The 25,653-nt window shown below is 39.2% G+C and overlaps 1 protein-coding gene across 1 annotated transcript in view; it reads right to left on the bottom strand.

Annotated features, from left to right (window-relative positions):
- Positions 1 to 25,653, bottom strand: part of LOC122809143 (72 kDa type IV collagenase-like) — a 792,577-nt gene that overhangs the window by 545,131 nt on the left and 221,793 nt on the right. The window contains exon 4 of the mRNA XM_044080418.1: positions 11,066 to 11,214. Within this exon, the coding sequence (XP_043936353.1) occupies positions 11,066 to 11,214 (149 nt within the window). The remainder of the gene's footprint in view (positions 1 to 11,065; positions 11,215 to 25,653) is intronic.

The raw sequence follows: 25,653 nt of genomic DNA, 5'->3' as shown, positions 1-25,653 counted from the left end.
GTTCTTGGCCTTGAAGAGTGCGGTCTTTACTTATGTCTCTGTGATTACAGGGGCTTTGCATTCTTCCAGTATAGAGATGGGCCCTTTGGAGGGTGAAGGGTGGGTAAAGTTTGCACTGAACCTATCTGCCAGGATGTTGGCAATATCAGTTGATTCTGTATATCTACTGCCATTGTGCTGTAGCTCAGAGCAGATCTGAGTGTTGCTATTGAGATTCTTGACATAGCTGTAGAATGCTTTGTGGTCGTCTTTAGAATCAATGGTGATTTTATTTTCATAGCTTGCTTTGGAGGATTTTATGAGGGATCTCAGCTTCTTACAGAGGCTGACCGGGGAGTTCCTGCAATCATGGGATTTTACTCTTTTTTGCAACAGCTTATTCCTTCTGTTGTCGAGTTTGTTTATTGTGGGGGACCACCAGATTGGCTTCCTTCTTGTGGAGGATAGCATCTTGGTTCTGTTGGGGATGGCATGATCCATGCACTCATGTATGTGCTTATACAGTGCATTTGTATAGGACTGGTCATTCCTCTATTTTCCATCTGTATGAGTGTCATGAAGTTTGCCACTTCTGTCTTAAGAAGCTTGAAGTTGGCTTTGGAGAAGTTTATGGTGCTTTCCTTAATGGGGTGGGGTGGGAATATGGATGTCTAGGGTGATTAGCTTGTGGTCAGATCTGACAAGCGAGGAGTTGACCTCTGGCATGGAACATCAGTTACCCATATTGGTAATGACCAGGTCCAGGATATTGTTGCCCCTGATGAGGGTATGGACAAGCTGGTCCAGGGCATTGGACTTTATGAATTCCAGAAAATGTTGAGCAAATGAGTTAGTGCATATTTATTATTTATTTATTTTATATTTGTTGACCGGGATTGTCCAACTGAGCTGAAGAGCCCTTTTTCAGCAGAGGCCCGGGAAGAAAAGCTCCAACATATTATACAATTTTCATTATAAATTAGCATTAAACAGCAATGTTACAGGATTATTACAAGGCACTAAGTAACAATACAATGTTATACAGTGTCAATAATCAGGAGTATAGCAAAACTATTTCAGGATGTATAAAAATAAATGTGTTATTAAGATGAATATAGTTTTTTGGGTAAGTGGTTACAAAACCCTAGTACATGAGTAGTTTTCCCAGTTGATGGTGTAGTAGTTGAAATCACCCATTATTAGGTTATCGGGCTGTACCTTAATATTTTCCAGTATATCAAGAAACATGGAGTGGGCATCCTGGGGCATGGTGGGGGAACTGTAAAAAGCTACAACCTGGATTGCAGTCCTGCCCAGTGTTAGTTGCACTTGGATAATTTCGGATGCATTATGCTGAGCAACTAGCCTGGAGGTGTGGATATCCTTAATGAATATGGGCATGCCTCCTCCTTTAGTATTTTGGTCCAGGTTAGGTGGCTGAAAGGTGTGGTATGAATTATAGCCTGGTAATCCAGGAGTGCTCTCTGAAGCCTTGAACCAGGTCTCTGTCACTGCACAAATGTTGATGTTCTCCATTTTAAGGAGTGCCTCGAGTGAGTGCATTTTGAGGTTTAGACTTCTAGCATTGAGTAGCATTACCCTCAGATTTTGCTTGCTTGTATCTGCTATGGTGGCGAGCTTGTCATTTGAACCTTGCCTAAAAAAGGCACTATAGGAGTGGCAAGAGTCTCAGCCAGTATCCGGAATCCCAGGGGCAACAAGTGCAGGCCATCTTTGGCAAAGTTTCGTGGACTGTCGATCATGTCGTCGGAGACAGACAGATACTGGATCCCCTTAGAATGACACCAGAAGCTTAGCCAATTGTAGAAGTCAATCATTTTGTCCTTGCACTGTGGTATCATTCTGGGCAATGGAAGGATGCTGCTCAGGGCTCCCTGAGCTACATGATCTGAGAGCTCCTCCATGTCTCTTTTTATGTAGTCCAGGGAGGTATGTCTCAGGTCAACATGGACAATGACGAGTCATATTTGTACTTGTTGTGGGATGACTTGAGTGTGTGTGTTATGTGGTAGATCATGGCACCTGACAGGCAGCTGACAGTAACTTTCTCCTTGTTTAGCCTGGTGAGTGGGACATCAGTGTACCTGACTATAGAGTTGCCTATGACTGGTGTGTTGGGTACATTGTTTTGCCTTATGGGCTGAGATTGAGTGGCACACTGATTTTGTGGGCTATGTGTCATTTGGGTAGTGTTGGGGGGTGGTGGTTGCTTGCATTTCAACTTTGAAGGTCTCTGTTGCTTGGGCAGATTTTTATTGAGAGCGTCCGTGAATGTAGATTTATGTTTTGTGTTTCTATGTGTGGGGTTAGGTGGTGTAGGTTTTGAAGGACTATTTGTTGAGTGTGGTGAGGTGCAGGTGTTTACCTTCTCCTCTTGACTGTCTAGTCCAGTCTTGGCTGGAGAAAGCTTGGCTTTCACTTTGGCTATGTAAGTGCATCTCTCACAGGTTGTAGTGTTGGGTGATAAGAGCAGAGGGTTGTCAGTGTACATGAGGCAATTGCTACATTGTTCCAAGATGTGCAGATTCATCAGCTGGACAAGGAAACACTGGGAGCTGACCCTTATACTTACCTGGATAGGTACTTATTAATTTAAGTACTATAAACTGTTTTCCTCTTGACAGGTGAACAAAGTTGAGTGCAGTAGTAATTTGTAAATTATTTAGTGCTTGCAACGAGTTTTGAACAAGTGTTGCACACAAAGAAACAGTCTTGAGTGCTAAAACTAGAAAACTGGCTAGTTCTAATTGAAAATTTGAAGAGCAGACTTCCTGGCACTGGGAATAGTTTAACCCTAGTTAAACGGCACTACACAATGCACAAAACCATGCAAACATGTTTTTTTAAACAGAAAGATGAATGGGATAAAAATTCCAGTTCAATTGCTTTCTCAAGTGGCTCCTCAGAGTCCAGTAGTCAAAGCTTTTGGACCATCTTTTTACTCCAGTCATTGTTGCTCAGCTATGCAAGGCTCATTTGAAATTGTGGCTAACCTCCTCCCTTATTCATGCAGGAAGACACTTTGTTTTTCCTCATTTGAGGGTGACAGTCTCCATAGAAGCCTCCTCTGTGGGATGGGAGGGGCATTTTGAGGGGAAGATGGTACAAGCAAATTGAGATCAGATAGAGGCCAATAGTCACCTCAATATCCTGGAGAAAAGAGTGGTTATCCTAGAATTGTAGGAATTCCAGGATCTCCTATCTCTGGGACCAATTTCCAGACTGACAGCATGTCCATGGAGCTTTAGTTGAACAAGCCAGAATGAACCAAATCCTACACCCTTTATTGATAGGCTATGAGGATTTGGAAATTGGCGATATCTATGTATCGCATTCTAATCACAAAGCACATTGTGGGAAGGACCAACTACCTTGCAGCCATACTCAACAGATCTGTCTTGATGCCTCAGAATTGGTCTCTTAATGCGATGGTAGCTCATCGGGTATTACATAAACTGCTTGGGCCATCTTTGCTGCAATTTATTTTTAACTTCAACCAATACCAAGTGCAGCACCTATTTTGCCCTAATCCCTCTAGAAGGACAGCCTCCAAGAGGGATAGTCCCTGAGAGACATTTTAGTCAGGCAGTAGCCTACTGGACTTCTTTAAACCTTTCCAGCAATTCCTCTGATGTCCAGGTTCTTACCAAAAGCTGCAACATGTAAAGCCACAATGATCTTCATTGCCAATGCTGGCCATGACAACCACAGTTTCCCTTGTTTAGGCCTCACCTGATAAAGTACCAATAGCTTCTAAATCATTTTCAAGATTTTCTGTCTCACCCATTGGGACAGCCTCATCCAGACCTGCTCAAGCTCAGACTGACCGTTTGGTCATTTCCCCACTTCTGATAATGGTGAAGGATCCCTCATTATCTCACAGTTTCATTCACATCCTTTTTGCATCTCAGAAAGAATTCACTTGCAGAGTAAATCAAAGCAAATGCAAAGGTTTCAATATTTGGGCAGGTGGTTAAGGTGTTTGATCCCTTTCTGTGTCTATGCCTGAAATTCTGCAGTTTCTTTCCCATTCATTTGGTGTAAAGTTCCAAGAGTTTCCATATCCAACTATCATAATGCCTTTGACTCCCATTCTTAGGCTTATCATTAACTGTGTATGGCTTTTATGAAAGGTACTTAAAAAAAAACATTTTAGACAGCTTCTCCAGTACAGCTAAAATTAATATCCTGGAAAACTTTATATACAGTGCATGTGATTTAAAAGTCTGCTCTCCTATACATTTTATGGCTGAAGATTTTAACATATGTTTAGATGGATCCCTATCAGTTGATCGAGTTTTCAAAACTTCAAAATTCATATTGTCGAGACCATATGACAGTTTTTGAAAAGCTGAAGCTTTGAAATGGAGTTCGCAGTACATCGAGGATCGGGAAAGTTACCATTTTCTTCACTGTAGTGCAATCTCTTGGTATATATAATTTGCAGGGGGTGTGGGGTATATTTTTGTGTTTTTTTTTTTTTTTTTTTTGGTGTTGGTGTTTTTGGAAACTCGATCATATGGTCTCATCAGTATGAATTTTGAATTTCTGAAAACTCGATCTGATGTAGATCCATTTAGATATAACAGCATCCAAATATCATAGCCTACAGTTGCTCAATATACCAGTACCTATGCTGAAATCCTATTGTTTTACTATAAATCTATGTATTAAGTCATGAAATTATCCTGATATTGTAGTGCACAATTCACAAGTTCACAGTTATAGGTTCATAGGTTGGTACTAGGCTAGTCGCCCTAGGGCTTATACAAGCCTAGCCATAACAATTCCCTGGCTATTTCTTCCCACAGTATTTACTTCCCTGGACCCTTGTCCAGCAGGGCAACTGACGTGATCCCCAGGGTGAATTTCCTATCTCCCATCCAATCATCAAGGTTCCTTTTGAAGAGAGCCAAAGAGGCGTTCTGCTTGACATGTATGGGCAGCCTATTCCAGAGTCTGGGGAGTCTCTGGGTTAGGAACTTATCCCTCCAGCATGTTTTGTTCTTTGTGATGACAAGGTTTAGATCCCTGGAGCATGTGTCTCTGAGGGATTGGGATTTCTTTAAGTGTAGCATGTCCAACAGCTCTGGATTTGACATGGCCTTGTATGTTAAGCAGAGATCGCCTCTGAGTAGATGATATGTGACAGAGTATAGGTGGAGTTTTTTTAAGGCATCTGCTTCAGGCCTGTGATTCTTTTAGAGAGGTATTTCAGTGTCTTTTCCAGTTGTTGCCGATGTCTTGAGAGGTACATACCAAACGGGCGTTGTATTCTATAATGGGTCTAATGAGGGATGGGTACACAGGGACAATGACCTCCTTTTTTCTGGATGAAAAGCTCTTAGCAATGAGGCGTGCCACATAGAAGGATTTCCTGACTGTTGTGGTGATGTGGTTATTGAAGGTGAGACCACTGTCCACCTGTGTCCCTAAGTCTCTTATCATAGTTTTGGTGTTTAGTGTACTGCCACCTATGTGGTAATTCATGGGTACATGTTTTTTTCCCAAAAGGGATAACTATACATTTCTTGGCATTGAGCTTGAGCCCATGGCTCTGGTACCAAGCATCTGTTTCTGTAAGGCTCTTTTGTAGAATATCCACATCATTTGGGGATTTAATAATGGCTCCCAGTTTGCAGTCATCTGTGAACTTTGTTAACCAGAGTCCCTTAGTGTTGGCCTGTACTTCAGAGAAGTAGATGCCAAACAAGAACGGTCCCAGGATTGAACCCTGAGGTACTCCACTTGTCACTTGTCTGGAGCTGGATTTGGAGTCAGCTACTTTTATAGTGTGGGTTCTGTCAGTAAGCCAGTTGGCAACCCATTGAGTTACATAGGGATTAATGCCCAGCTTAGTAAGTTTATCTATGATTCCAGAGTGGGGGATGGTGTTGAAGGCCTTGGTGAGGTCCAGATAGGGTGTGTGGACCACCTTACCCTTGTCCACAGCTTTGGAGACGGATTTGAAGAAGTCAATCAGGTTCAGGAGACAAGATCGTCCCTTCACAAACCCAAACTGTGTGGGGTCCAGTGTTTGAAGGTTGTCAATGTCTTTGTTTATAAGTTCCATGATAATACATTCCATGGCCTTGCAGATCAGGCTTGTCAGACTGATGGGGTGGTAGTTCCCGGGATCCAAGGTAGATCCCCCCTTGTGGAGTGGGATAATGGTAGCTAATAATAGATAATGAGGTGAGGCTATGATTAAACATGACACTTAGGTGAGGTGCCAGTTCATTTTGTAGTTCATGTAGTCACAGCCTGGGATGTCGTCTGGTCCCATGGATGCTATATTCTTAGCTTTGGAGAGTGTGTTTTTTACCTGTGTGTCCATTATTATTGGAATTTGGCAATCTTTCGGTATTGAGATGGGCCCTTTAGGGGGTGAGAAGGGGGTGAAGTTTGCACTGAATCTCTCTGCCAAGGATATTGGCAATATCCTTGGGATCAGTATATTTAATGCCATTCTGTTGTAGTTCAGAGCAGATCTGAGCATTGCCATTTAGATTCTTGACATAGCTATAGAATGCCTTGTGGTTGTCTTTGGAATCTTTGGCAATTTTATTTTCGTAACTAGCTTTGGAGGATTTTATGAGGGATGTCAGCTTCTTACTGAGGCTGGTAAGGGAGTTTTTTTGCATCTTGGGATTTTCCTCTTTTCTGCAACAGTTTTTTTCCTTTTGTTGTAAAGTTTGTTTATGGCAAGGGACTACCAGATTGGCTTCCTTTTTTTGGAGGAGAGAATCTAGGTTCTGTTGGGGATGGCACAATTCATGCATGAGTGGATGTGCTTGTACATTGCCTTAGTGTAGGATTCAGCAGTCAAACTTTCAGTTCCCGTCTGCATGGGTGTCATGAAGTCTGTCACTTCTGACTTGAGTAGCATGAAGTTGGCTTTGGAGAAGTGTTTTACAGAGGTTTCCTTACTGGGGGGTGGGGGTGTGATGTCGATGTCAAGGGTGATTAGCTTATGGCCAGACTTGACCAACAAGGGGGTGACCATAGGTGTGGAGCATCGATTTCCCATGTTGGTAATGACCAGGTCTAGGATATTGGAGCCCCTGGTGGGACTAAGGATTAGTTGATCCAGAGCATTGGAATTTATGAATTTCAAGAACCATTGGGCAAAGGTGTTGGTACACGAGTAGTTGTCCCAGTTAATGGCAGAGTAGTTGAAATCACCCAGTATTAGGGTGTTTGGTTGTATCTTAATATTTTCCAGTATATTTAGAAAGGTGTAGTGAGAATCTTGGGGCATGGTGGGGGATCTGTAGCAAGTTACAGTTTGGATTGCAGTCTTACCTAGTGTTAGTTGCACCTGGAGAATTTCAGATGCATTGTGTTGGGCAACTAGCCTGGTGTTGTGAATATCCTTGGTGAATATGGACACTCCTCCACCTTTAGTGTTTCGGTCCTGGTTTGGTGGCCGAAAAATGTGGTACGAGTTGTAGCCTGGTATTGCAAGGGTGCTCTTTGGAGCCTTGAACCAGGTCTCAGTTACTGCACATATATCAATGTTCTCCATTTTTAGGAGTGCCTTTGAGGTTTAGACTTCTAGCATTGAGTAGCATTACCTTCAGATTTTGCATGCTTGTACCCGTTACGGTGGTGGTTTTGTCCTTTGAACTTTGCCTAAAAAAGGCACTATAGGAGTGGCAAGAGCCTTAGCCAGTAACCTGAATCCCAGGGGCAACAGGTACAGACCATCTCTGGCAAAGCATCATGGTCTGTTGATCATGTCATCCCAGCCAGACAGATACTGGATCCCCTTTGAATGACATTAGAAGCTTAGCCAATTGTTGAAGTCAATCATTTTATCCTTATACGGTGGCATCATTCTAGGTGAAGGCAGGATGCTACTCAGGGCTACGGTCATAAATACCTGTGCCACATGATCCAAGACCTCTTCCATGTCTCTTTCCATGTAGTAGAGGGAGGTACGTCTCAAGTCATTCACTCCAACATGGACAACGACAGAGTCATATTTGTACTTGTTGTGGAATGACTTGATTGCATGCGTTATGTGGTGGATCCTGGCACCTAACAGGCAGCTGACTGTAATTTTCTCCTTGTTCAGCCTGGTGAGTGGGACATCAGTGTGCCTGACTATAGAGTCACCTATGACTAAAGTGTTGGGTAAGTTGTCTTGCCTTAGGGGCTGTTGTTGGATGGCACACTGGTGTTGTGAGCTATGTGACACTTTGGTTGTGATTGGTGTTTGTTTGCATTTCAGCTTCAGAGGTCCTTGTTGCTTGGGCAGATTACTGTTATGGGCCTCCACATATGTGGGTTTAGTGTTGCTATGTGAGGGTGTTGGTGGTGTGGGTTTAGAAGGGCTATGTGTTGCTTGAGGTGTAGTGTGGGTGTTAATCTTCTCCTTGACTGTCTAGCACAATCTTGGGTGGAGAGAGCTTTGCTTCCAGTTTGGCTATGTAAGTGCATCTCTCGCAGATTGTAGTGTTGGGTGGTAGGAGGAGAGGGTTGTCTGTGTACATGAGGCAATTGCTGTATTGCCCCAGTATGCCCAGATTCACCAGGTGGACAGGAGAAACCACCAGAAGCTGACCCTTGGACATGCCTGGTTTGGTGCTTTTTTTGTAAATTACAAGAGTGGTTTTCCTTTACCTTAGCAAGGTACTTTGCAATTATAGGCTGTTTAGTGCCTATGATTAATTTATCCTTATTAACAAGGAAGGTTGAGTGCTTGTATCAGTTTAAGACTTCCTAGTGCTTTCCAGCAGGTTTTAAAGCAAGTGCTAGTCACAGGGATGCTTAAGGGTAAGATGAAAAAAATGGTTTATCCTAAACACTGCAGTGTGCACTAGAGGAGTTAGATGTGAAAGTAGGTAACTTAAGTTTTACCTGTCTAAAAAGTTAAGTTTTAGTGGAGAGTCACTATTTTTAAAACAGCAAGATAGGTTGAAAGGATGGTGGTCACTTTTGTATTCTGGTAGTATGGAATACAGTAGGATGGACAATAAATTTAAATAGTTGAAGGGGAGTGATTTCACAAAATGATAATTTTGTGCTTAGTCACACAAACCAGTAAAAACAGAGAGGAAATGAGATCTATGGTCAAATTAACACAAGGGAAAGACAACTAGAAATACGGTGTTGGAGAGTGGGGAAATAATTCTGCCTGACTCACAAGAGACACAGCTGTGGTCTCATTTCAAGTTTTAATATGCTGTTAAAAGCAGAATACAAGTAAAACACAAGGTAAATAAAACAAATCACAGTACTCAAAACAGAAAAAGGCAATAAAGTAATACAACAAATAAAAAGCAAACTAACCTTTCCCTCACAGCAAAGTGTAGCAGAGTCTGGGTGAGCCTTTCTAGTAAAGCTCTGAAATGTTTTATTTTACCCCTTAAATAGAAGATTTATTTCCTAGCTCCACCCCCTCAGTTCACAGATGATTGACCTTAACTGACCTGTTCTATTGACCTGTACTAATTTCTGCCTGACTCACAAGAGACAGAGCTGTGGTGTCTTTTCAAGTTTTAATATGCAGTTAAAAGCAGAATACAAGTAAAACACAAGGTAAATAAAACATATCACAGTATTCAAAATAGAAAAAGGCAATAAAGTAATACAACAAATAAAAATCAAACTAACCTTTCCTTCACATCAAAGTTTAGCAGAGTCTGGGTGAGCCTTTCTAGTAAAAGCCTGTTATGTGGACCCTTTTAAGCGTAGCCAATTTCCCTTACAAAGGTGAAAATTAAACTCTGGCCTGTACCTTATGTCAGTGAGGTAAACATCTTAACCATTATGCCAAATTCCAACCCCAACACAGCAGGCAATCAGTTTGCAGACTATTACACACCTAGCTAATAACAAGGCAGTGACCAAAGGTGATAATCAAATGCTGTACCTTACATCTGTGAGGTAAACACTTTAACCATTATACCGTTATACAAAATGCCATCATCTAATGTAATTTATGGTTTTAAAATAACATCCTTTAACAATATAACATTAAAAGGATAATTTATAAAACAGACTATTTCTCTTGTTAATTCAAGTAAAGTAGCTCAGTGACTTCCACTCAAATGCACACACTTAATTAACTTTCAATATTTAATCAGGAAAACATGCTTTACTGGCAGCTTCTCCAGACTGTATCCCAGTCAGCTAATGAGAATTGTATGAACTGAGGAGATACAAGCAAAACCTTCATGCATTTCCATGAAACCAGTTATGAGGAAGGCCCTAATGCCTTATGTATGAGAAGTGCATGCAGGTACATGAGGATGCCTCCTCCAGTATGAGTAGAAATAATATACAAAAGGAAAGAAAGTATGCTGTGTTTCACTTGAAGTGCACTCTTGGGGAATGTTTTTCTTACTTACATAACTCCACAGACTCTTATTTGTGAATTATGAAGCAGGGACCTTTACATCTAAGGTGCACCTCATGTCCTATATATCACAAAAACTTGCAAGGAGAAGGTAAGTAATTCTGTTTACTCTACTACATACCTTGGGGATATTAAAATGTTATAGCAATCTTTTCAACTCATACTACAAAGTATTCCTGCCTATCTTACCTCTAAAAGATGTTTATTTGAACTTCTGTGCAAATATCTAGTGCTTCTAAATTCAGAATGTTGAGGAAAGCTATAAAAGAAGTTTAGGAAAGTCATTTACCATCCTGTTCATTTAAAGTTATAATGTACAATAATGTAGCTGAAGTTAAAAGCTGAAATGCCTGCCTCATCCTTCAATATAGATGTGAACAGAATGTCTTGTACTGTCAGATTTTACTGAGTGTTAATGTGACCACAGGAAAGTAATTCTTGATTTGCTGTTAGGACTATAGCTACACTCAAATAAATGTCACCTGTAGTTTTCATAAAGGGCCTCTTATCTACCAAGACACATAATAGCACCTTTAACTACTTAAAACTGGTATAACCACAGCTGTAATATAAATTAAAATGAACCAAGAAGCACTATTATCTTCCTGGGACTTACACATACCAGAGAATTTTGGCATACAAGGCACAGTTTATACAGACTTTCCAATAATTTAAGCACTGCGCAAAATGTTTGCTTACCCCAGCGACCAAAGTTAATCATAATATCTGCATCTCCATCTGTGAGTCTTTTAAACTTTAATGGTGTATAATCACTCCAAACGTTAAATGCACGTACAAATGCATCATCAACAATTTCTGGATCCAGATCAGGTGTGTATCCTAAAATCCTGCAACACAAATTTAAAAATTACTAATTGTATTCATAGAAAGTAAATGCCAAATGCAGACAAATCAATAAAGTATATGACCATCAAGGTATGCTTTGTTATAAAACTTCTTTCTTCTCAATACTTTTTCAAATTTTCTGTGATAAAATAGTCCAGTACCATGTCAGTTGTTAATTCAATCTTTTCCTGTACCTGCGATACCATTTTCAAGAATAATATTTCAAAATTCATACATACTGCATACTAAGTAAGAGTTTAAAGGTGAGATTTGCAAAAAGTTTGTTGGATGATACACTGGAGTCTGTACAACACAATCAAGACCTGTAGTGGACCTCATGACTATATATATATATATATATATATATATAGTCCTTCTATGCGATATCCTCCTTGGTACACAATAAAGGATTAATTTAAGAGAAAAATCAGCATGTGCACTATAAATCAAGCCAAGCCTTATCCACAAGACAAAGTATGGATGCTAAATAAAACTTCAAGAGATGGAGTCATCATAGCTGGATCCATAGCCAGCTTTAGGCACCAGTGAACTCTGCAGTCACTGGAGGCCCCAAACCACTGCAAGTTATCTTATTCTGATGTTTTGTAATGTGTCTGTCAAACCAACAAAAAGTAGTACTGCAATCTTGTGCACTTAATAAACTAGGTGGGTAATAATAACGTTTATTTATATCACCTTTAAAATTCAAAGACATCTCTGGTTATATTAAAAGTGTTTTGTCAAGTAGCAGACTTCATAATTTCATTAAGCATTTTACCCCTGACAGTGTCCATGGCTTAGTTAAATCCTGCTGGTGGATATTCGTTCCACTAAATCTAACATCATACCCAGTTTTATGCACCTGCAGTACATGTGGCTAAAGAGGGGCCATTTGATCATCATTGACTACGTGGGAATCCTACAAAAACTGCTGCTGGTTGGGGAAAATAAGGATAAAAAAAAACTATATTCATTTTCCGATTATGATGTTTAGCCGAAACAGGGTTGTGATATGACTCAGTTAGGGTAAAGCTGATAATCAGTGAATGAACATGAGCAAGGCAAACACTAGAGATCAGCAGCCCAGACTGACTGATTTCAGAGGATACCTTGGATTGTAAGAAGAACTGGTGCTTCCAATCTACTGGGATGGTTTTCCCTTTCAGGGAGTTTAATAAATACTGTCAGAAAGTACAGTTGTATAAAATCTTACTGTAACAGTGGGTATCCTTCTCTTCAGTGTTGCAGTATTTGTTACCAAAGGGATTCCCTGCCAGGTGTAGCCCAATGTCCATCCAGTATACCAAGGCCTTATTATTTTATAGACTTCGTACATCACACGTATGCTCCCCACTCAAGGCGTAGGGCATAAAGATGATGTGCAGATGTACATACCTCAGAACTGAATAGCCCTAGGAGGTACAATAGTGCTAGGCATTATGGGAAACATGTATATCCAGAAGGAGAAATAGGAGAGCAGAAGGGGTACAAGGGATGGAGGGAGTGAATACTGCAACAGTGAGGAGAAGAACATCCACGGTTATGTTAAGATTTTGCACAACTGTACTATGTCCTTCCATATCACTGTTGTAGCATTCCTCACTAAAGGGAGAGTACAAAAGCTCCAGAGGAACCTTGGGAGGAGGAAGGTCCAGAAGAGCCCTCAAGAAACCCATGCAGTATAGCTCTGGCAAAGCCAGCTCACTCTCTGGAAACAACATTCAGTTTGTATTGCTTAGTGAAAGTATGGACAGAGGTCCAAGTAGCAGCCTCAAGGATGGAATTGGTATCCAGTTCTTTGAAAAAAAAAACAGAGGAAGCCTGACAGAATGAGCCTTTACAGAGGCAGAAAGGATTTTCAATGAAAGGAGTAACAAAAATAAATGCCCTTAGAGATCCATGAGGATATAATGAGGATATGGTTTGCTTAGAAACAGCCAAACCTAGAGAGTTGGGATGAAAGAAAATAAAATGCTGCTCAGACATACAAATGGCCTTAGTCTTATCTAAATAATATCTGAGCTGTCTATGCACATCCAAGGTGTGAAAAGCCTTCTCACTGAGCAGACTGTGGAGAAGGAAAAAAGGAAGGCAAATTAATAGATTGATCAAAAGACAATTTGTTAAACACCATGGACATAAAAAAATAATTAGCACAAAGACTCCCTGTCCCTATGAAAAAACAAAACAAACAAAAAAAAAGGAACAGCCATAAGAGCCTGGAGTTCAGGAATTCTCTTAGCTGAGGTAAGGCCCTAAAGAGCAATAGTATTCCATGTACAATGTTGTAGGGAAGCTGAAGCAGCAGGCTCAAAAGGAGCCAGAGTCAATTTTTCAGGTACAATATTAAGGTCCCAGGAAGGTAGAGAAGGCTTCACACACACACACACACACACACACACACACACACACACACACACACACACACACACACACACACACACACCCTATTCCAGAAGAAAAGCATCTAACCTACTGATAATGTTTGTGCTGTATTCTAATAATGTTTCACAAACAGAAGATGCAGGCAGCAGGAATGGGCATGTGTTTAACTTCTGTGCTCAGATATTGAATAGAAGAAGCAATCAACAGCAGATGTGTACACCATGTGTTGACACAAGTAAGCAACAGCAGGTGTATGTGGGCTGGACACACAACAGGATGCAAATGTGCATTGCACACAGAGGGTGTTTTTAAAAATGAACGCCTTTAAAGAAGACATATAATTTTTACTTTTTTAAAATTAAAAAGTAAACATAGTGGCATCCCCCCCCCCCCACCAGACAGCAGAGGCCCATCCCAGCCAGCGTGCCCAAGGCGACTGCCTATGTCATCTAGTTATGGATCCAGCTCTGCACATGCATAAAATTAAGGCAGACCATTGATACTAACACCATTACATAACCCATTGTCTTCTAAAGAGATATTGTGATTTTCATTTTTTGTAACTCACGTTATTTATAAGATATTATAAGTCTAATGACAAGTGATTTCACTAGAGAATTTTGGAGAAAAGCTCTTGAGAAGTAAGTGGTTTCTTGGTTCAGAAGATCTCAGGAAGCAAAAGTGTTAATTAGCTTCTTGCTGTTCAGGATTAAATGACTTAAATAACTTTATTTCTTCTAATGCACAGGTCAATACTCATTGTTTACAGTGTATTTATAACTCTTTTAATACTTCTTCCAGGTCTATGGCCACTGGTACTGTTTTGGGAAGATTTGCGTGGCTGCATTTATAGAACCTCACAGATGATGTTAAAAATGAGATTTTAAATTCACTGTAGGATAGAGATCTAGTGCTTAGTCCCTCTTCTGCAGAGATGATCAAAAATGTGATGAAAGCGGCAAGTAATCTCTAAGATTTTTCAGCCCACCTTTTCCAAATTTTCCAAGGTATTTTCTAACTCCTCATCCAATTTTGGCAAAAAAAGCAGATTAAACATTCTAAAAAAATACAGGTAAACTGATGTTTAAGAAAAACTGGCAAGGGGGCTCCAAAACGAAGTCTCAAACCTCCCAAAACCAAGGACAGTCCAACAAATCTGAATGACTATTTAAGAGACCTAGTGAACCCCCTTCCCACCTTGGCTCCCCTTTTTTGCAGAAAGTCTAAATTTCCATTTTTCATTTTGGCAACAGATAGTTTAAGACTAATTGGTTCTGGAAATCATTCATCAGGGTCACAGATGTCAGACAGAGGAAATTTTCCCTACCATGGGGTCATTCCTCTTCCTCCAGATCAGACTCTTGTTTCCACCGATTCTTCATCACATGCTGCTCCAGGGAGTGATAGAACCAGTTCCTCCCTCCCAGATGGGGAAGCATTTTCATTCAAGGATGTAGTGCAAAAGAAAGAGAATGCTTGGAGACCAGTTTTGGATCTTTCTTTCCTAAATCTGTTTGTGATATTACCCAAATTCAAAATGATGTCACTTCATAACCTGTTACCTCTTCTTCCTCCTTCAAGTTTCATGGTAACACTAGATTTAAAATTTCATCATATTTCTATTAATCCAGACTTTAGATGTTTCTTAAGGTTTTGTGTATTTGGATTACATTATCAGTCCTTTACCTTCCCTTTGAACTATCCACTGCACCAGGACTGCTCACAAAGTGCCTTGCTCCAATAATAGCTTATTGCAGGCTACGGGGTATCCACATTTTTCGGGTTCCTATTGCGTTATTGAATGTTCAAAGTTTCAGCAATTCCAATTAAAAATAAAACAGCTCAATAACTGTTGTAAGCAGCCACATCCCCCACTCTTTACCAACTCAGAGATCGCACTACAGTGCAGTAAAGGGAAATATTCCCTTTCCGCACTGTAGTGCGATCTCGGAGTTGGTATATTTAAAGAGCGGGGGGTGGGGGGGTGCAGGGGGGCTTGACCCCCTGCTTACGACAGTTACTTTCTGTTTGTTGTTTTTTTTTTTTTTCGAATTTATAAAACTTCGAACATGCAAGTTCAATCTTGCGATGTTCGAAGTTTTATACTTTCCATCACGTAATAGGAACCCCATTTTTCCATGTTTAGTTAACATGCTTATCTTTACAGAATCTTTTTTTATACTCTCAGGAATCTCTCTCTTGGGGTAGAGAACTCTTACACAAGCTGGGATTCCAAGAGAACATTCAAAAGTCTTTCTTGACTTCTTTAATACAGGATTGCATTTCTGGGATATCAACTAGACACCTCAGTTCAAAGAGCTTTTCTTCTATAAGAAAAATATATGTAGATCTAGATCTATTTCTAAGAATTTATACTCAAACTTCAGTCAGTGTGAGGGAATACCTCAGAATTTTGTGTCCCATGGCATCTATGATTCTCATAATACCCCTGGAAAAAGTCTACATAAGAAGGATACAATGGTATCAAATCTTTTTGGCCCCAGCACCAACACCCTTATCTTTTCAAATCTCAGTGCTGGGATTTGTCAGAAGAGAAATCATTTGGTCGAAATAGCAAATATCCTTAAATCCAGATCTCAGTCACCACAGACCCTTTAAACTTTGCTTGGGAAGTAGTTACAGTAGGAATAAAAGTGGAGGGGGGTATGGAACACCAAAGATAGATACACATAGCACATAAATATCAAAGAGCTGCTTGCCCTGGTCAAGGCATTTAACTCTTTGAACCATCTCTGGTCCCTGGGTTACAGACAATACCACAGACATGTGGCACATCAACAAGCAATCAAGGGGGAACTGGTCATACCCTCTTTGCAGACTAGCTATGTTAGCTTGTGATATAACTTCACAGCATAATCTCACTCTGTAGGCATCCTGCATTCTGTCAGAGAAAAACTGTGTGGCAGACAAGCTGAGCAGGACCAAGGCAGATCCACAAGAATGGAAACTAGATCAGGAGGTCTTTCAAGATTGGCTCCATCCATGGGGAGTTCCTCAAATAGACCTCTTTGCCTCCTCTCTGAGCAATCACCTGACAAGATTCTGTTCCAGAACTCCATGCAAGAAGGCCTGGGGGACAGATGCCTTTTATTTTCTCTGGACAGAAATGTTCCTGTATGCTTTTCTGCCCTTTCCACTACTATCCGAATTTTAGAAGGAATTCCCCACAGTCATTGTGGGAACTCCCTTCTGGCCCAGGCAACCATGGTTCTCCCTTGTTTTGGAAATGGCCAGGAGCAATTACTGCAAGCTTCCACACAAGCTGGATCTACTCATGCAAGAACAGAATTGTTTGATTCACCTCAGCATCAATCAAATTCAGTCGACTGCCTGGATGATAGGGTCTTAATTTCTTTTAGGCACCTGTTTACAGAAGATGTGCAACAGGTACTAAAGGAGGCAAGAAGGCCTGCTACTAGAAAATCATACACTGGCAAATGGAAAAGGTTTTCTAGTTTGTACCAACAACATAACCAGCACCATTCAGGGATAAGTTGTTCTATGGTTTTATAATATTTGTGTGAGTTGCTATTTTATGGCCTTTCTTATTCCTATATTAAGGTTAATTTATAAGCCATTTCAGCATGTCTGACCATGGATCCTCCTCTTTCTTTGCAGTTTCACGTCAAAATATTTTTGAAAGGGGTTTTGCATAAGAAGCCTCTAAGAAACTCATTGCCCCTCCTTAGGATCTTAATCTTTTGTTAGAGAAGCAAACTTGCTCCATTTGAACCTGCTAACCTGGCAGACTTGAGGCTCTTAACAAGGAAAACTGTTTTACTGATTGCTGTCACCAATGCAAGAAGGTTATCTGAGTTACAAGCTCTTATGGTGAGTCAACCCCATATCATTTGCTATAGGGACAGAGTTTCTTTGAGAACTTATCCTTCTTTTATGCCTAAAGTTGTATCTGAGTTTACTTTAAGCCAAACTACGTCCTCATTTTCTTTTCCGAACCTTAAATGAGTAAGAAAGAATACTCCATATATTGGGTAGCCACACAGACAACTCAAATACTATTTTGACAGAACTAAATGTTCTATACAAACTATAGTACTCATTCCATGTCTTCTTTTACCTTCTATTTCAAATACTTCCTGCTATCAATCTCATCTGTATCTGTTTTTTTTAATAACAGCAACTTCTACACCCCTTCTAGTTCTTCACTTGTTTTTCTGCGTCAGCCAGGCTTAATTCTGGACCTTTCACCATACCGCTATGTAATTCTAAACTGCAATTAAAGTGTAAGCATCAAATACATAATATTTAAATGTACTCTCTACTACTACTAGATATAAGGTTTATTGTGTGAAATATACAAAGCAAATTTACTCTGTGCTATCATGTGTTCTATTTTTATTGTGCTATGGATCTCATTTATCTATACACTGTACAGTGTTCATTTATTTTGTCATGTGCTACAGCTTTTGTATATTATGCAACTTTTCTCCCTGGTACACTGCTGAAACAGGGCCTCTGCTGGCTCAGACAGCCTGTGCTATTTAACAACAGGAAGCTAATAAATAAGATAAACAAATGATCAGTATTGCTAATAAACATATAATGAGGCTGTCACTGTGTATTATAGCAGTGCATTCCCAGTTGCCATGTGACATTTTGAAATTCTTACGTCTAGAATCTACACTTTCTTTCTGTCTATGATCTTTGTTTAGGATTCCTCCACTTGCTATCCATGACATTACTTTGCCATACCACATTTTAATGCAAAAGCTTTTAACCAGGGACATCCTTTCCATCCATCCATCCATCCATCCATCCATATTTCAATCCACAAACCCCTTTTTCCTGTTTTTTTGCACATGGGGTCAGGGTGTCACTTCAACAGAGACAATCATTTAGAGCCAAGGTTTACACTACCAGTTGGCTAGCCCTACCCTCTACTGATATTTTGGCTAGAGCAGCTTTCTTTCACCTCAGGAAGTCATGAATCCTCTGACGTAATCTAAAGGCACTCCATCCCATAACCTGTGTTCCATCAAAGATTCAAAGATTCAAAGAAACTTTATTGTCATTTAGTACCACACAAGTGCAGCCTAAACAAAATTACAAATGTCGGTTCATAAGAGACATGCCGTGCCAATAACATAGATACAGTGGTACCAGAGAATAACATAAGAAAGAAAATAACAGATATGGCATGCAAGAGGTAGTTCACATTGAATAAACACACTCAATACCCATTATCCAGTGATGAATAATAAATAAATACCCACCACCAAACCCCTTCACCGTTAAGATAGAGAATAAATAGACACTAGTGAATAGCAGCTGTTTAGTTAACATATTCCACTTGTTAACCTTTGTTTGACATGACTCAGTATAGCCATCAATATTGTTGCACTGTGCATAGGTGGTACAGCATGACTAGATGAATTGTTCCAGTTCAGTATATTTAATAAGCTTATTACACAGATAATCAGTATATACTCTGTAAACTGCATTGAAGTTGTATGTTCTGTAACAAGTGGTAAGCAAAGCATGCTGGGATGCAGTGCTGGAGGCAGAGAAGGACCAGGTGATGATGAAGCACCAGGAGGTGAGGTATCTTGCCCTACATTAATGCTCTACAGTAAATGACACTTTGGTCTACAGAAACCTCTGAAGTGCTGGGACTGTCACGACTGCAATGCACAATATTATTGTGTGCAGTTGACCCTAGCAATTTTAATGCTCCTATCACTAAAAATTCATGATAGCATAACAGAAGACTTCTCAGCATTCCACTGGGACACCATCTAAGGACTGAAGCATAATTTTCCATTCCACAACTCAACAAGTGTAAGCTACTGAATATCCCACTTAATGAGCCTTTAAGACTACAGCAAGCAGAATATTGAAAAGCCACACAAGTAAGAAAGATAAAGGTCACAAAGTAAAAGGAAACCACAAAGACAAAAGAAACAATGAAGGAAGTACATCACAAATAAAATCATGAATATTTAGTGCCTATAGCACTATGATTATGTTCCAAAAGCAGGAAAAAGACAAGCCTATTGACATCAGAAAGTCACTTGGCAATTTTTTTAAGTATTTGTAAGCACTACAAATACTTAAAACCAGCCTCCAATGTGAAACAAAATGAACAAAACTGTAAAAATCACAAAGACATGAAGTATCACCAGGAGTCACGTAGAAAAAGACTTTAATGACAACAGGTTAAGCGCTTTTGACGTTTCAAGAAGGCCTTTCTTTAGAACAGGTTCTGAGGAAGGCCTTCTAGAAAGGTCAAAAGCCCTTAACCTGTGGTGATTAGAATATTTTTCTATGTGACTCCTGGTGGTACTTCATTTCTTGGTGATTTTTACAGTTTTACTTGTAAGAACCATTAAGATTAGGTCTCATGCTAGTGATTGACAATGGACAGTGCCAGCCAGCATAGAACAGTGACAGAAGATAAAACAGATTGAAAAGATGTCAGCTGTTTTATTATATTGCATTATAAGCAAAAAGTAGGATGGAACAAAGTATGTAACAGCTTTTAAAGCAGTTTGATCGTCAAAGGGGCACTTCATTTCTGCCAGTTGTCTGATAGTGTGAAAGCATTTCTTCTGCTTTCAAAAGATTTGAAAGCTGGTAAAACATTTCTTGCTGCTACACTTTTTTCTTTTCTAAAGCTACAAGTTCATGGAGCAGATAAAGCTCCGTGCACTACCAAAAATAACAGTAAGGTTTCACTGATCATAACCCTTATTGCATGTTCTTCACATGGATGCCAAGATTCACCTCTAAAGTTTCACTCTTAAGGTGAATTTCCTGGCATCCTTGTCTTGAGCACATAGTAAGTTGGTTATGACTGGAGACCCAATCATAATCCTCTATATTATGAATTTACACATAACTTTGTTGCTCGCGGTGGTGGTGCTGCGGTAGCGTTGTCGACTCACAGTAAGATGCTGACCGGTTCGACTCTCAGCTAGAGTGTCTTCTGCGTGGAGACATGCGTGAGTGGGCGTACCTTCGTTAAAGGTTGTGCATTAGGGCTGGCAACTCAGCACGTAAAAATCAACTGCCAATCATTAGCGGACCGGAGTTCTGCTGTGGCGACCCCTAACCGGGAAAAGCCGAAAGACACAACAACAACATAACTTTGTTGCTACTATGTAGTTTACTTTGTTTTTTTTATGCACACTCAGATTGTGGTAAAAAAAAGGTTATAGTACACATAACTGGTTACTAATAAATAACTATAAATCATTTTAAAGGTATGTTAACTACTGAAGTGCCATACAAAATCGAATATTTTCTGTTATGGTAAGATAAATAAAGCAACTTTTATACAATGTCTATTGATTGTTTATTAGTAAATGAATCAAGACACACGTCCTTTAAGGACAACATAAATCTTGCCAAATGATCAGATTAGAAATGATTCGAACTGTGTCATACAAAACTGCCTAGAGTTTTCAAATAACCCTTTTTCTATAGCACTCACGTTCTTGATACTGTTTTTAGACCCCATTTCACAGCAAGTAATTTTTGAGAAATATCTTTTCCATGTCACCCTGATTAAGTAATATTCTGTTTTGTTACTATTTGTCAAAACAGTGCCTAAGTATTGTGATATATTTATTCATTTCATTTTTGCTGGCCAGGTAGGTAACTGCATCACAAGACCCTTTTCAGTCATAAACTGCAAATAAAGGGAAAGATAAATACAGACATGGGGCAGATAGGCAATATTCCACAGTTAACAGGCAGTAACATATATACATTTTAAATCAGAAGTAGATATGGTACTGACTAATACACTAAAATACTGTGGTAAATGGGAGTAAGAAAAAATATAAAGCAAATTTTATGTAGAAGTAGAATGCAGTGCACAATTAGAAATTACTTTATAATAAATATAATGCATATAAGGCATTAAAGACAAGGACACGTTGTCAAATAGGTATGAATACCTTTTGGAGCATTACCAACCTGATTAGTAGGTTCTAGTAAAAGGGACAAGAGTAAGTTAGCCCTTATCAGTAATGTAGGTGTACTTTGATTGCTTTTACAAGTGAATTTTGAACTGTTTCCAAAATGGTACTTTTTAAGTGAATAGAGCAATCTTGTAAAAGGAGTTTTCACCAATGCAGAGTCAGTAAGGGCATCCTGTATAGATTTATAGCTTCATGATTTTGATTCTTAGGATTTATATGATTGTAGATGTAATCTTTTAAAAATAAACACGAATTTGCATTTAACAGAGCAATCCTACTTACCAGTTAACAGAGCAATCCAGCTTACTGCCAACCTATTTACTTGCCTTAATATTCCTTTTACTGGTCTCAGTAATGTTCTTGAAAAATGGGGCGGCCACGGTGGTGCAGCGGTTAGCATTGCTGCCTCACAGCAAGAGGCTCTCCGGTTTGATCGTTGGCTGGGGTGCCTTCTGTGCAGAGTCTGCATGTCCTCCCTGTGGTCGCGTGGGTTTCCTCTGGGTGCTCCGGTTTCATCCCAAAGACATGTTGCAGGTGGATTGGACACTCTAAATTGGCACTAGGCGTGAGTGCATGCATATGTGTGCCTTCTGTGGAAGGTTGGGCGCCAGGCTGGCAACTCGACACCATAAAAAAAAACTGTGCTGCCAGTCATGAGCAGACAGATGATCTGCTGTGGTGACCCCTAACTGGGAAAATCTGAAAGAAGAAATAATGTTCTTGAAAAATAGTGCGATATCTTTCACATCAGCATTTACCTTTCTGAAAGAAGTGCACATTGAAATATTCAAAGATATAAAACATTGATGGAGCTTCTGATGCAATCACCCCCCCCCCCCAGAAAAAAATTGAGTGCTAACACCATGCGACTGGTGTGAAAAAAAAAGCCATTTTATATTAATTACTCAGTTCAGTGCTGAGATCTAAGAGTACAAGTAAACCAAGTCATGGCACAGCTATACAGTAAGTTTATTTAATAGTGCTGTGTTATCCATGGAATCAATTATTTTATGCATGCAAGTTAGAAATGCTATTCCAAAAGTTGAGAAATTTAAGAATCTAATAACAAGGAGGATCCCTCTATGCACATAAGTGGGATTTTCTTTCATCTGCACCATAGTCAAAATACTGTTACTTTAATAGAGTGGTAATTCAGTCTTTCAAAATCCTGTCTGATGTGAAACTATTGCTTAATATTAAGATTTTTCAGAAGAATCATCCACCGTTAATAATCAGTTTGTAATCTGACTTAAGAACCTAAACAATGCAATAAATTATAATCAGTTGAGGTGTTAAATAACTTTTCTTTTGGAATTAAAACAGATACATTTTTATTGGATAATGATCAAGTTTTACCTACCATTGAAACGCAGTATAGTCGAAATGAGAGGCAAAACCCAATATATCACACCAATTACAACATGTATAGTAAAACATAAATCAATGAAGCAATGTTCCACTATGAAATACTGTGTTTTCTGTGCTTTTTGAGAGATCTTTAATTTCCTTACTTCTTCAAAGTGTGATTTCTTCGATCAATTGATCATTTACCCGTTTCCTTTTCTAATGTTCTAATTATTTTTAAAGTTAAGAATATCTCTTCACCCCCTGACTGCAGCCTTTCCATTATGCCATTGTATTAAGTCAGCTTCCCTTTACTGTTGCAATTTCTGCCTCCGTTTTAAGCGTTAGCTGCTTTTAATAGTTACCACTACTGTCAGCTGTCTTTGTTGTTGGGAAACCACTTCTGTTTGAAATTTATACTTCTCAGAGGTATTATGTCTTCTTCTATAAGTGTTAACAGATACAGGCCTTTTGACAGTGTACCAGAAAATATGTTTATTTTCTTGCAAATATGGAGTCTAAGTCAGCAGGTCTGAAAAAGTGTTAATCTTGTGGACACAAAATTCTACCTCAAGAAGAGGTAATGTCTCTCAGTCAGCAGCACTTGAAATAGGATAGTGAAAAAGAAAAAAACTCTTGCAGTTGTTGGCATTCAGTTGGAGAAATTAGAATGCACCTTTTTCAGGATGCAAAATATCTGCATCAGTTATGATGCAGGTACAGAAAACATCACACCAAAATTAAACTGATAAACCGAGTCTTCTTCCAGTAGATCAAGGTGGATTGGGATTATCCAATCTGAAGGGGTATTTCAGAGCTACACAGTTAAGGCTCCTATACATAGCACAAACTGAAAACTATAATTCAAAGTGGAAAGGATTATGATGAAATTGGGGGCTCAAGAAACAAGGACAGACTGGGATTTTGGATGCAGATCTTTAAGAATAACAATAATCATACAGAAAATTATATCCATAAAGTAGCAGAAAGTATCCTAAGAACTAAGCCAGCATAGGAGTGGAGAAAGGAGATTCTGTTAATAGGGAAGACTGCAATTAGGATATAATCAATAGGTAAGAGGGGGGTGGAATTTATTGGAGAAAACTGGCAAAGGTACCAAGGTATTGGGAACAAATAACTAGAGAAGGAAAGCTGATAGAAAGGGGAAGATGTCAAGAATTTATTTGGACTGCAGGTTAGAGATTGCCTTCCCTATCAAGGATTGATATCAGAGTATAGGCAAAGAAAAAGAAATGGGGGGGGGGTTCTAGACAAAAGACCAGCACTGGTGGAGTTTTTAGTAGAATCTAGAGCAGAAGTTTCCATTAAAAAAGGAATAATTAGTAGCGTACATAAAATATTGAATGATAACTACACGAATCAATCACAGGAGGTTAGAAAGGATTGGGAAGACATATTGGATAAGCAATTCACAAAGAAACAATGGAGAATACATGTATGTCTTCCAAATATGCAGCAAAATCTAGAAGATTTAGGATTTTTGCTTGGAAGTGTTTACACAGATATTTTTTACCCCAAGTAAAATCCAAAGAATTTTTCCTCAGGTAGACAGCAAATATTAGAGGTGTGACGGGGAAGAAAGAGTTAATTGGTAACATATTTTCTGGGAGTGCGGTGAGTTGGCAGACATTAAGAATTCCTTGCAGGATGCACTGTCTGAGATGCTGGGTAGGCAGATGGGTGTGACAAGTGAAATGATTTTTCTGAGCTATGATAGAGAATGACATGGTAAGTAAGGCCTTACTTTGTCTAATTATGGTGGCTGCCAAAAAAAGCAATTACTAGAAAATTGAAATCAAAATCTAAACCAACTATACTAGAATTAGTGAATATAGTAACAGAGATAAAACAACTGGAACTGAGATCTTTAGAAAAGGGCAGGAGCAAACTACATATGAAAAATGGGAATTGTGGGAATACATACAAGGGAGGAATGAGGTATAAAAGAAGGCAAGACTTAAATAAGCTATGTAATGTTTGACTGAAAATGATTGGGGAGATTATAAGTGATATATAATGTTTGCAACTGGGAGTGTGTCAGTATGGTTTGTGATGTAAAATGCTTGCAACTAGGATTGTATTGATGTTGTTTGTTTTCATTTATATAAATGTAGGATTGCCTATGTCATAAGTGATGGTTTAATAAAAATGGTTCTTGCTTAAAAAAAGGGACTGGAATCGAATAATGTATGTAATTGCTTAGGCTATATGATATGCAGCAATATAACTGTTTGTAAACATGAACTTGTTAATGCAGTTTGATTACTTTTATGTAAATGTAAATTTGCCTGTGTCACAAGTATTAATTCAATAAATGTGTTTAAAAATAAAACTGGAATCCAAAGTCACTAAATTCACACTCTGCAGGTGTTTTTTATAGTTTGCTAAGTTTTGTTATACTTAGTACAATAAAGACCTTTCAGTTATACCTACAACATATTCATCTGGAGCACTAAGTATGTCTAAGGTATTTTTCAAAAATGCATCCTTAGATAGTTTTTGTACAGCTATGACATGGTTTCTCTGAGCACATTTTTAAGACACTATGATCTGGATCTGACCTTAAGGTCTAAGTCTTTTTTCACGACCACATTCTTACAAGGTATGCTTTCATGATGCTATCCAAGAGGATGAGCTAAAGGGATACAGGGAGCTTGTTCCCCTGCAAAAACACTATTTTATGTTGTATCTTCTTATACTAAATATTTTCAATGAATATTAATT

Source organism: Protopterus annectens, chromosome 8.part0 (genome assembly GCF_019279795.1).
Source record: "Protopterus annectens isolate FY-2018-M chromosome 8.part0, PAN1.0, whole genome shotgun sequence".
NCBI lineage: Eukaryota > Metazoa > Chordata > Ceratodontiformes > Protopteridae > Protopterus > Protopterus annectens.
This window is presented reverse-complemented; position numbering and strand designations above follow the sequence as displayed.